The sequence below is a fragment of the Mesoplodon mirus genome (assembly GCF_964341445.2).
Source record: "Mesoplodon mirus genome assembly, chromosome: 5".
NCBI classification, from domain to species: domain Eukaryota; kingdom Metazoa; phylum Chordata; class Mammalia; order Artiodactyla; family Ziphiidae; genus Mesoplodon; species Mesoplodon mirus.
Genome location: NC_138980.1, coordinates 30,599,052 through 30,611,964, shown reverse-complemented (window position 1 = coordinate 30,611,964; position 12,913 = coordinate 30,599,052). Strand labels below are relative to the sequence as shown.

The 12,913-nt window shown below is 53.5% G+C and overlaps 1 protein-coding gene across 1 annotated transcript in view; it reads right to left on the bottom strand.

Moving 5' to 3' along the window:
* Positions 1-12,913, bottom strand: part of COL23A1 (collagen type XXIII alpha 1 chain) — a 358,005-nt gene that overhangs the window by 22,063 nt on the left and 323,029 nt on the right. Inside the window, exons 6-8 of the mRNA XM_082622686.1 lie at positions 3,872-3,898; positions 2,385-2,411; positions 994-1,020 (exon numbers count right to left, since the gene is read on the bottom strand). Of these exons, the coding sequence (XP_082478812.1) occupies positions 994-1,020; positions 2,385-2,411; positions 3,872-3,898 (81 nt within the window). The remainder of the gene's footprint in view (positions 1-993; positions 1,021-2,384; positions 2,412-3,871; positions 3,899-12,913) is intronic.

Below are 12,913 nucleotides of genomic sequence, written 5' to 3'. Positions count from 1 at the left end.
TGCTCCCATCCCACGGGCTCCTCTTCAATGGGACCTCGCACTCCCCCAAGAGCTGGAGTCCATTTCTCCACCCTCTTGACTTGGGCGGGCCCTGTGACTGCTGTGACCAATAGAATGCCGTGGACGTGCTACCGTGTCCCTTCTGGAGGTAGCTCTTAACTGGTCTCCTGCCGCTTAGAATGCTGCTCTTGGGAAGCCCCTTTAGAAATGCCCCCACCAGCCTGGGGAAAGCCTGAGCTGCACAGAGATCCACGAGTGGGCATCCCCAGCTAAGCTCCCCACCAAATTGCCAAGACCTGCTTTGTGGGGCCCAACCAGCAGAGGTCTCCACTCTGCTTCATCCTCCGTTGAGGAGAACCCTGGATCGGAACAAGGCACTTCTGGGTCCCTGGACTCAGGGGCCATGAAGGGCTAGAGGTGGGCTGGACAGAGACTCTGATGTACTGTTCCCACTTGGGGTGCCCGGTGCCTACTTTCCTGATTGCCATGAATCTTCACCTCAGTGGCTTGGGGTAAAGGATGTCATCCCCATTCACAGTTGGAGAAACTGAGTCTCAGAGGGGAAGGTGACTCACTCCAGGTCACTCAGCTGGTAAGTGGCAGAGCTGAACTCTGGGCTCAGGGCCGCTGGCTCCATCCACAGTCTTCCCTCTTCCTGGGTGCCAGCTGCCCTCAGGAAGATCACTCTCCAGTCTGGGCCCAGTGCCAACCCCACTGTCTGCCCATCTATGGTGATAAGGGTGACTGGGTGTCCGCCAGAGAGTCCCTGTCTGTGCAGGGGATGGCAGCCTCGGCCAAATCAAGGTGCTTGGGGCTTCCACCCAGCGGATATTGAAGTGAAAACAGGCAGCGAGATAGACCACGGGTGGGGAGGGGCTGCTTCCTCACTTTTTTCTGTGATAAGCATAGGGATCCAGAAGAAACGCTATGTATACCTTATTATGCTATGAAACAAACCATGTGGGATCAGGGAGGGTCTTGCTCAGTTCTTACCCTGGGGCCAAAGTCTCCTGGTGCACCCTAGGAACAAAAAACAGGGTGATACATCACCACTACTTTTATTACTACTTCACATGTGTGGAGCATTTACTCTGTGCTCAGTGCTTCATATACACAGTCTCACTTCCTTCTAAGAAAAAAAACATACGGGCTCTATGTTATCTCCATTTCCAGTGAGGAAACTGAGGCACAGAGAGGCTAAGTAACTTGCCCAAGGTCACACAGCTAATAGATCCAGGGCTTGGAGCCAGGTGGTCTGTTATCTATTGGCAGCCCGCAGACACAGCAGAGTGGAGCCCCCGAACCTGGGAATAATGAGGGATGATAATTGATTTACTGTTTTAAGTCACCAAGTTTTGGGGCAGTATGCTATGTAGCAGTAGATGCCAAGACTTCAATCTCTCTGTTTTCAAAGCCCCTACCTTAATCATTTCTATGACTCGGTGGCATCAGCCAGAATCGGCAGGAAGGCAATCACTGTACCTGCCAACTGCACGAGTGTCTCATCATCTACAAAGAACATTCAGACGGTTACCTCGCGCGGTCTTCCCCATGAGAGGTTGGTTTTAATTTACAGATGGAGGAACTGAGGCCCAGAGAGCTGGGTAACTTGCCAAAGGCCACACGGTTGGTGGTGGAGCTGTAAGGCAAACCTGAGGCTCTGAACACCAGATCCTGTGCCTTGCTCAGCCCTGAGGGTGGACCGGAACCCTGGCTGCCCTGACCTATGCGGGCCACATCGCAGTGGGGAAGCCCAGCCCAGCCCAGCCCTGCCCTGCCTTAGAAGTGCCCGTTGGTTCTACCACACCCAGGTCTGTTATGGCCCCTCCCTCCCCTGACTCCACTGTGGGACACACAGGTCTCCCCTCTCTCCTGCTCCCCTCCAAGTCACTTGGAGTTCCCAGCCCTCCAGGAGGCTGACTGTGACATTTAGTGCCAAATGTCAGGGAAGACCTTCTCACAGAGGGCTGCAAATATCTCAGGGTTAGCTCTCTGCCATTTGTTTTCCTGGGGGGGTGTCCTCCCCACAAGAATGCCATCAACAGTCAGTGTTCAATTCCACAGGCTCTTCTGACACCTTCCCCTTTTCAGGATTGATTATTTTGGAAACTCGTCCTTCTGGGTAGACTGTGCTTTGAGTTTTGTTCCACTCTGGTGCCAGGAGAACTCGGATTCAACCCTCCAGGTGCTTTAAATTGTCAAATGTAAGCCTTGTAACCATTTTAGGAGGTAGGCACCTAGCCCCACTTCACAGATGAGGAAAGTAAGGCTCCAGGAGGGGATGTAACTCGCCCAAGGTCACACTCTGGAGCTGGGGTTTGAAGGCAGGTTTCTGGCCTCCTTTATCAGCCCACTGCATCTGGACAGCTTCCAGCATCACTTACCTTTTCTCCTTTGGGGCCTGGAAGTCCCTGGAGAAGGAAGATAGAGAAAGAACAGGAGTGAGTGAGGAGCACTAGGCTAGCCCCCTTCTATCATCCCTGAGGCTTTGAGGGCAGAAGAGCCTGTGAGGCTGAGCAGAGCTGTGGGCAGCTGAGTGAAAAAACATACGAGCCCATCAGCCTCTATGAGGGCTGCCTGTGCAGGCCCCAAGGAAGCTCTGAACCTCAGTGCTCACCACGAGGAAGACAGGAGACTGGGGCGGTCACTGGCCTCCTCTCTGGACAGGGGCACATGTGCTAGTCATTCCCCCCAGAGAACAGAGCCCTCCCTGCTCAGCACCCGTTGTGCCCAGGTACCAGTGAGGAGGTCACTGTCTTCAGGGTCTGGGGGGTTGTGAATGTGGAGGTGGCTCCCTGAAGGCCATGGTGGCTGGCAGGCCATGGTGGCTGCCATCACCCTCTGGCTGCAGGGAAATGTGTCTCTTTCAGTCTTGCCAAGTTACCAGGACTTCTAGGGAAGTGGGTCAGGCCACACACAAGGCACTGACGGTGGAGTTCAGAGACCCCGGGGTGGGGGCCAGGCTGCAGTGGGCCAGCTTGGGGTTCACACTCTTGGTCAGGGACCTCAGTCACTGGCCTCCTTCCCAAAACATCCATGTTCCCTTCAGGTAGTGATGGATTCACTCATTCACTCATTCAACAACTCATCCATCTAGGGAGTGGGTTCTTTCTTGTCCTTCTTTAATAATGCACCCATCAGCAGTCAGCTCTTCAATCATTTGTTAAGTCATTCATTGTTTTTCACTCACTTGTCTGCTCAACCATCATGCATTTATCCATCCACTAACTCACCTACTCTTCCATGCATCCAACTGTGTGTACAATTCATTACCTCATTTGACTCTTCTTCCATCCACCCATCCGTTCATGCATCCATCTGTCCATCTGTTCATCAATCTATTCATCCATCTGTCCTTCCTTCCTTTCATCCATATCCAGTTATTCATTTTATTATGCTGTCTCTGTGTGCATCTTATTCATTCTGCTAAGGATGCCAGTGGACCATATGCTTCTGGTCCAGGTGTTGAGAACTCTTCAGCCTGATGTCCACCATCTATGTCTTGAGACTGTATGAGGGGATGCTTTGTGCCTGGGGTCTGCTGGGAGGGCCTTCTATGTTTTGAGGGCTGACTGGACACCAGGGACAGTGCTGTTCACAGTTCTTTGCATCCCCAGCATCCCTGTGGGGAGAGTTAATATGCCTGTTTGACAAACAGAAGCCTCAGCCTGGGGAGGTGAAGAGGCCTCCTCAAGGTTGCACAGTCAGCAGGTGGTGGAGCTGGATTTAAACTCAAGTCTGATGGTCAAATAGCTTCTCTCCATGCTAAACCAGGTTCTTAGTGGCCCTTCCCTCTGGCATCCATGGTAAATCCCAACCCCAGGGGCAGCCCCATCCCAGGACCACCTACAACTGCCCTGTTATCACTTACGGGCTTGCCATCCAGACCCAGTGGCCCCTGGAAAACGAGAGAGAGAGAGAGAGAAAGTGAGAGAGAGAGAGTGAGAGAGCACAGAGGTTACACACAGGAAAGGCATTTCTTCTGTGTTTTACGACCCAGAGGCACAATTGAGTGACAAGAGACCAAAGCCTGCCCCAAGCCCATGGTCTTGGGTACATTTCACGTGGACTCAGGGTGGGGGTATCTCTGTGCTGTTTGTTGTCCAGAATCCCCTCCTCTGATAACAGAGCCCGTTTCTTCTCCAAAGCCACCCCCATCCACCCCATAGGGTTTGGACGTGTGACCATATTCCCTCGGCCAGGGTGAGTAGTTCAGGTATGAGTGTCATGCCTGGGACTTTGAATGGTGGAGCTTTAGAAGAAAGAGGATTCTTTTCTCCTGATTGGGCTAATCCTGGAGCTCCTGGGGGCACCGCATGGCTTGAGAAAGAGCCAACAGAGAGGAAGGCAGAGCTGAGAGACAGAGAGAAAGGCACGCAAAGGGCCTGAAGCTGAAACTACCTCTGCATACTTCTTTCTGTTTGTCAGCGAATACATTTCTTTCCTTAAGCCAGTTTGAATTGAGTTTCTGTCACTTGTAACTTGTTAGGGACTGAATGTGTCCCCCCAAATTCATATGTTGAAACCTAACCCCCAATGTGATGGTATGTGGAGGTGGGGCTTTTGGGAAGTGATTAGGTCATGAGGGTGGAGCCTTCATGAATGAGATTAGTGCCCTTATAAAAAGGACCCCAGAGAGCTCTCTAGCTCTCTCTCCACCATGTGAACACAGTGAGAAGTTGAAAGTCTGCAACCCAGAAGAGGGCCCTCACCAGAACCCGACTGTGCTGGCACCCTGATCTCAGACTTCCCAGCCTCCAGAACTGAAGAGATAGGTTTCTGTGGTTTATAAGCCATGCAGTCCATGGTACTTTCTTAGAGTAGCCTGAACTAAGACATAACAGGAAGAGTCTTGAAAGCTCTTTCAGCTCCCTGCACTGCTGTGGTCTTTGCAGGCAAAAGTCAAATAATACAAGGGTGGGTCTAGAGAGCTGGGGCCTCTCAGTGGTCTGGGGGCTTTGTGGTGTCTGCAGACGGCTGATGACCACTGCCCAACAGCTCCCACTGTCCACCCACCTGACAAAGCCTCGCTGGATTCCTCTACACCCTTGTGGAGGTGTAGAGGAATCCAACAGGGGTGCCATGGACTGGGTCCACCTGCCTGCTGGGTCCAGTGGTAAACAGCCAGTTTCCCTGGCTGGGTCTCCAGACTGCCCTGGCAGACAGCCATCTGCAGATTCCCCAGATGCTGAGAGAGCGACCGCTCCTTGGTGCCCTCACTCAAGGGCCTCACTCCAGGCAGGAAACCAGGGCAATTCTGAAAATTGGTCTCCTAAGTGCTTCTGGCCATTCGCTTCACATTCAGTTGAGGGTCTGGATGTCAGGGTGATGGCCTGGGGGCAGATGGGGTCCCAGGAGAGGGGGAGTGGGGCCATTCCAAGGTCTTGGGGGCCCAGGCCCTGGGGGATCCTGGTCAGGTGCAGTTTCGGTCCCCGCCATCTGCAACTCATCAGAAGCTGTCCTAGCTGGCCTGTCTCCTTGGGCCAGCTCCTGGCTGTCCTGACCTGGATCCATATGAAAAGCCTTTTCCCTTTAGCAGTCCTCTAAAAGTAGGTCCTGCCCCTCATCTATCCCCCATGCTCAGGCCCTGTTAGGCCTCCTCAGGGCCATGTCCCTCTGGGCATCTCTACGCGGGACCCCTCACCCTGGCGTAGCCCTCTCAGCTGCCATAACACAGAGGGCCCAGTCCCATCCTGGGTCTCTTCTGGGGGCTATTGGTGGCCTCCACACTCTGCCTGAATCACAACAGAAGCCCTGTGTAAGGCAGGTGTTATCATACCCATCTTACAGAGGAGGAAACTGAGGCCCAGTGAGGGGAAGGCCTTGCCCCAGGCCATGCAGCCAGAAGAAGTGGGGGCTGGAGCCGACATGGCAGGCACTTCAGTTCTGCGTCCACACTGCACTCAAGCCACGGCAGTGGTCTTGCCTGGCCTCTGGCCACTCTCCCCTCTTGTCTGCCCTTGCATGCCTCTGTTCAAACCTTCCCTGCTCTGTCCCATTGCCCACTGGATCTCGCCTGCCCACGGGCCCCCAGTCACCTTGTCCAGTGTGGTTGCCACTGCAGACTCTGTGCTCAGGCCCTGCATGTGTCTGTCCATCCTGCTGACCTGAGGCCAAACACAGTGCAACCTTTGCCCCTCTCTATTCTGCATGGATTAAAAAAAGCCATAATGCAGATGGAAATTAAAAAGAGACTAAGATGCAGTTTAGAACTAAGTAAAGCTCCTTCCTTTTCAAGAAGTGACACGTGTTGGTGAGGATATGGATGGAGAAAAAGGAAGCCCCGTGCGCTACTGGTGGGAATGTGAATTGTGCAGCCACTATGGTGAACAGTATGGAGCTTCCTCAAATAATACAAAATAAAGCCACCGTATGATCCAGCAATTCCACTTCAGGGTAATTATTCAAAGAAAATGAAAACAATAATTCGAAAAGACATCTGTACCCCCACTGTAGCATTATTTACAATAGCCAAGACATAGAAACAACCTAAGTGTCCATCGATGGATGAATGGATAAAGAAGATGTGGTACACACACACACACACTGGAATACTATTCAGCCATAAAAAAGAATGAAATGTTGCCTTTTGCAGCAACATGGATGGAACTTGAGGTGCATTATGCTAAGTAAAAAAGTCAGGCAGAGAAAGACAAATACCACATGATCTCACTTATATGTGGAATCTAAAACAAAACAACAGCAAAAAACCCCATGCTCCTAGATACAGAGAACAGATTGGAGGTTGCCAGAAGTAGGGGGGGTGGGTGTGGGTGTGGGTGAAATGGATGAAGGGGTCAAAAGGTACAACATTCTAGTTACAAGATAAATAAGTTCTAGGGATGTAATGTACAGCAGTGAGGACTGGACTGCATTGTGTACTTGAAAGTTGCTAAGAGAGTAGATCTTAAAAGTCCTCATCACAAGAAACAAAACAAAACAAACAAAAAAGGAGACTAAGGTGCAGCTTAGAACTAAATCAAGCTCTTTTCTTCCTATGTCAGGAGGGAGAACACAGCGGGCCTCACTGCTAAGTCCCCAGCAGCAGCAGCTGCGACATGAGCAGGCCTTGGAACTGGACAGCGCGATGAGTCCAAGGTGTCCCTGATAAAGGCCAGGACACAGAGCAGGGTTTGCTTTGGACTTGACTCCGCATCCTTCACAGAGTTTGCCCTTGCCACAGCCCTGGGAGACAGGTGCCATGCCCCCTCCTGCAGATGAAGAAGCTGAGTCAGTGGGATTGTCCAAGGGCTTGAAATAGGCCCCACTCTCTATGGAGTGCTCCCTCTCCTGCAGCACAGGGTAGTAGGTGTGACAGATGGCTGTCCAGGGAACCTAGGGAGAAGGCTCATAGGCTCTGCCTTCTTTCCAGGATTTCTGGTACATCTGTCTCCCTCACTGAGCAGACCCTCCCTGGGCAAGAGCTCCCTGGACCCTCTTCCACCTTGACCCTCTGCCAGGGCCAGTTCCAGCTGACGTGAAGCACGCAGCGCCATGGTGCCCTGCTTTTCTAGAAGTGTCCACTGCAGAAGGGAGCCCGGGGATGTTCCCTTGGCTTCGACCCCAGAGGGGAAAAAAATCAGTGCCACCAGCTTTCTCTGAGAGCATTCTGACGACCAGACCTCAGCTGCCCCTTCCTGAGAGTGAATCCTGCCTTCCAGGCAGGATGCTCCCCTCTGCCAACTCCAAGACTGTCCTCGATGGCACATTGATGGTGCAGCCTTGGTCCCCAGCTTTCTCGTTTGTGAGAAACCCCGTAAGTGGCAGAAAACCAAGTTTCCCACCCAGGGCCCTGCCTGTATTTGGGATCACACAGCCCTTGGCCCCCAGGTCTTGGAGTTTTAAAAACATGAATAAAGTCTGTAGTTTCTGAATAATGGCAGGAGGGGGCATTAAGAGCAGCAATCTTGGAAACGCCCATCGCAGGGCTGAAGGACAGTCATCTCGAATTCCCTGGGAACCCAAGATTGGGGCTGTATGTGGTTAGATATGATGCCAAGAAGATTCCCTTGGCAAACACAGAATGCCCACGTGCAAATATTTAGAGACCAGAGGGTGCTGGCCCAGCCTTGTGGGTGAAGCTGACCCACAGCCATGGCCTTAGTCTGAGGAGGTGGCTCTGGGCTCACCTCTGGTGACACCTAGGCAAGAAGGCTGTGCCCAGGCCCTTGAATTCTGTCTCTGGGGAAACAGCTGACCCTTGGAGAGGCTCATAGGTGACCAGTGGTGACTGGGAGTCACTGAAGAGGGGACTCACAGAAGGGTGGGGTGGAGGAGGAAACAGCCTGGCTTTGGAGTCAGATGGACCTGCCTAGCTCTGGGGCATGATTCTGACCCCTCTTATCCTGGGGGAGGCTGGGCCCTGGGCTGTGAACCTTAGAGGATGGGTCCTGCCTCTACATACTGCCTACATACTGCCTTTCCCAAACTGGTGTCCGAAGAACAGTGTCTTGCAGGGTGTAACAGGCTTGCCTGGGGAAGGGAATACTATGGTCAAATAAGGGGTTACACCCTATGAAATAGGGTTCTTTCCTGCAAGATTTGCCTGAGCCATCATTCTGCTTGTGGGTCTCCCGGAGGGCAATGTTCCCAGCCTCACTGGACTCTCTCATCTCAGGGCCTGGCTGAGTCTTAGCAAAGCGACTCTGATGGCAGGCTATGTGGACCATCTATGAACCAGGTGTTTCCATGTGCTGGAGGGAGGCCCAAGCCTGGCTCTGGGTGCTCTGAGAGGAGGAGAAACATTCTGGGGAAGGGTCAGGGGCTGGTCAGATGGGAGCCAGGGACAAACATGGGGTGGGTCCAGTAGTCAGGCTGGACCAAGGCAGGACAAGGTCCAGGCTGAGTGCCCCAGCAGCTGACAAGCTGGTTCTGGGAAGCCAGGCCATCTGGAAGAGCAGAGCCCCAGACTGGGTGGAGGCATGGCCTTGGTGGCATGGGGTCTTATTCCATCAAGGCAGCCCTCCCCTTCCCCGACCATCAGCCGCTCCACCTGTTTCTCCCCCTGGGTCGCCCACCAGAGGAGCGGAAGGAACGATACTGGGCAGCCCGTGGAGTGAAGCCAGGGCTTGGGCCTTCCCTGGGTTCAGATCCCCCCTCTGAGCCTCAGCTTCCACAGAATGGGTGATCCTGAGAGTCAGACGCCACAGCACTATGCCCGGAGGCGCTCGGTTCCTGCCAGCTGCCTCCCCTGCCTGATCAAAGCGGTGGAATTCACCAGGGGTTTTCATCCCCTTCTGTCCTCCATGAAGCCCCACAGCTGTTTACAAGCCTGGGTTCTGCTTTAAATCACTCCTCCCTGGTGCAGATCAGCTGAGCTCCAGGATGCTTTCGGATGTGTGGAAGCAAACAAAACCCTGTGGTGCGCTGAATCGCACGCCAGGAGGACACAGCCCCCGTGCTGGCCCATGCCCCTTGCCTCGCTCAGGGACCCGAGCAGCCCAGAGCCTCAGTTTCCTTAGCCGTAAAATGGAGGTCTTGTCCTTCTCTCAAATGACAAGTTCAACATGGGTCCCAGGTTAGTCTCCTTTGTCTCCTCTTTCAGACCAACCCAAGTCATGAGACCCTACAGGGAAGTGGACACAGAGGTGGAGTCTGCACTGGCTCTCGGGTGGGCAGTGCTGGGGAGGGACCTTTGTGTGGCCTTCCTAGTGGCTGGCAATGGGACGCCAGGCTGTGCCATTGCTGTCATCTCCTACCTTCATGGGTTTGCTCCCTCCCTCCGTCACACTATTGGGTACTTCCTAAGCAGGGTTCCATGGAGCCATCTTCTGAGAAATATTAATGACTATGGCAAAAGAGGGGAGGTTTCTTGGGGAAGTAAGTTTGGGCCATGGAGTATGCCGACTCCATCACTGGAGCTTCTCAATGTTCATCAGGGAATAAAGCCTCGGAGGAGCCCTGAGGCAAAGAAGTTGTGTCAACCATTTCCTCTGCACAGGGCTGGCTGGTTCTGTTCCTCCCTGTTAGCTATGGCTCAGCCCTCCCAATTGGTAAGAGTATCTGTTGAACTGAAGTAAATCAGTACACGGGTTGTGTTTAGATGGAGACAGGAGTAAATGCTCAGACTGGCCGGAGCTGGGTGACTATCTTGCTTTCTGGTTGTAATTAATGCTGACAGATCCCCTTGGGGAATGGAGCCCTCCAAAGGCACCAGAACAGGGCCCCTGGATGAGGGGGCTTACCAGGATTATCAGTCCAGGACCCAGTAATTATGGCCCAGATGTTGACAATTCATCAAATTACAAGGCTGTTGGGGCCTGGGGTCCCAGCCTGGGACGTGCACAGTCCTGTCAAAGGCTGTCTCATTAGGGCTGTCCAGTGGGCAAGGGGGTGGGTGGGCAGCCCCCTTGGGCAGGTCAGCACCATGTGGTTCTGATTTCTCAGGCCAGGCTGTTTGCACACACATGGGCCACAGCAAGACTGTCCGGGCTTAGCAATTTCCCAGACTTGAATTCCACCGTAGGGTAAGGGAAGATAGGACCCCCACTTCTTACGTCCAGCCTGGCTGCAGCTCGTGCCTTGGTGGTGGCACATGGTTCCTCCTGGGGATCCCCTTCCTGGGATCTGGGGCCCTCTGTAGAGTGGGTTCTGCAGTCACCTACTGCACCTAACTCATAGCAAGCTGTGAGGGCTTTAGCTTGGTGGGGACCTAGGAGCCTGCCGAGGTCAGAGCCCTGCCCTCCACTTGCTCCTTGGCCTGCCCACGCTGTCCCCTCCCACTCCTCATCTGTACAGGAGAGGGCAGGGCTGGCCTGGAGCCAGGTTTGGTTTGGTCCATGCAGTTAAAAAAAAAAAAAAAAGCAAAACTAACCAAATTTGTTGCAACATTTAAAAATTGTGACGTTTCACATAAACATCTGGAGTATGGACTTTTCTTGAAAAGTTGAAGATCGTGCACCCTGGGTCCATGCGCATGGCAATACCTGCTGGGTCAAGTGCTCCTTTAGCCTCCAGGCTACAGGCTCCACCCCACCCTAGGGCCTCACACCTGGCCTGCTATCCTGCTGAGGTGACCTGCCAGCTCTGTAGGGGCATCTGGGTTTGTAACCCTTGGCCTAGAAAATCTCTAGGTCCCTTTAGGTCTATGATTCTGTGAGGCCAGAAAGCCAGCTGGCTTCTATTTTGCAGAGAGGGCATGCTCAGTGAATATCTTGCATGCACTGGAAGCAATTACACCTACATCCGTTATACATCGTGGCTAGAAGAGATGGTGCTATGCCTTTGAACTGATCCCAAAGTACCTGCTTAAATTACACATTTGCCTGTTACATGATTACCCTGTTAGGTATCATGAAAAATTGTTCCAGGGTGGGGTGAAGGGTGGTGACGGACCTGACTCCCATTGGGTGTGGGAGGATGGAAGCTGGGTCAGTGAATCGAGCTTGTCTGCTGAGAGCTGCCTCTAGCCTGGCATCTCCAGCTCAGGCACATGGGGCTGGTCTGATGGAAGGCAATGGAAATAGTAGACAGGCTGAGGCACCCATTTTGGTGGCAGCTTCTGCTAGGGTGAAGGTCTAGCAGGATGGATCAGAAGGGTGACAGTCCCATTGTGGCTGGAACTACATGATGGAGGCAGTCTAAAGGGGAGTGGCCTGCCTGGGACAGCCCAGCTCAGACGGTGGGAGTGAGACACAGCATTACCAAGACACCAGGGGACAGAGTGACTGACAGAGCTCATAGCAGACACAGAGGCGACAGCGGGTGCTCTGCAGGGACCCCTGAGGCCCCAGGCCACACTCCTGATCTGCCCTCTTGCCCTGAGCCTTAGTCTGTGGGTCCACTTGCCTGCTTCCTCCCATCCTCACTCACATTTGAATTTCCAGCCTCTCTGAAACCCTGGGCTTTGGGGTAGGCCCTCTTTGGTTTCCATGGATGACACAATGGTCACCCACCGTTAACGGATTGGTTGGAATCCTTAAGAATCCAAAGATTTTGTATAAAACTTGTATTTCTAGCTTCTCTTTTTTTTTTGCGGTACACGGGCCTCTCACTGCTGTGGCCTCTCCCGTTGCGGAGCACAGGCTCCGGACGCGCAGGCTCAGCGGCCATGGCTCACGGGCCCAGCTGCTCCACGGCATGCGGGATCCCCCCGGACCGGGGCACGTACCCGTGTTCCCTGCATCGGCAGGCGGACTCTCAACCACTGCGCCACCAGGGAAGCTCTAGAAGCACTTTTAAAAAAAATAAACTTATGTCTTCCTTCCTCCCTCCCTCCCTCCCTCCCTCCCTCCCTTCCTTCCTCCCGTCCTCCTTCCTTCCTTCCTTCCAGGCTGCGTTGGGTCTTTGTTGCTGCGTGCGGGCTTTCTCTAGTTGCGGCGAGCAGGGGCTACTCTTCGTTGCAGTGCGCGGGCTTCTCATTGCAGTGGCTCCTCTTGTGGAGCACGGGCTCTAGGTGCACAGGTTTCAGTAGTTGTGGCATGTGGGCTCAGTAGTTGTGGCTCGTGGGCTCTAGAGCTCAGTAGTTGTGGCACATGGGCTTAGTTGCTCGTGGCATGTGGGATCTTCCCAGACCAGGGATAGAACCTGTGTCTCCTGCCTTGGCAGGCGGATTCTTAACCACTGCACCACCAGGGAAGTCCCTCCAGCTTCTCTTGATATGTTAGGAGATGTGGTAATGATCGACCTGCTTGGGCTGAGCTGCAGCGCCCCCTTTAGACGGGGTATGTATCCCCCCAGTTCAGCCCAAGCCCAGCTGTTCCTTACACTCTCCTGCACCCAGCCAGTTTCCCCTATTTCTTCACCTGGCTGGCCCCTGGAATGTATCAATGAGCTTGTGAGCCTGCAATTCTAGCTCTGAACCATCTCTCCAAACCACGTCCACATCCAGTCCCCCACTCACCCCTGCCTAGGACTTGGCCTCTCTTCTGGACCAGTCTCCACCAGCCTCCCTGCCTCCTATCCCCACATGCCT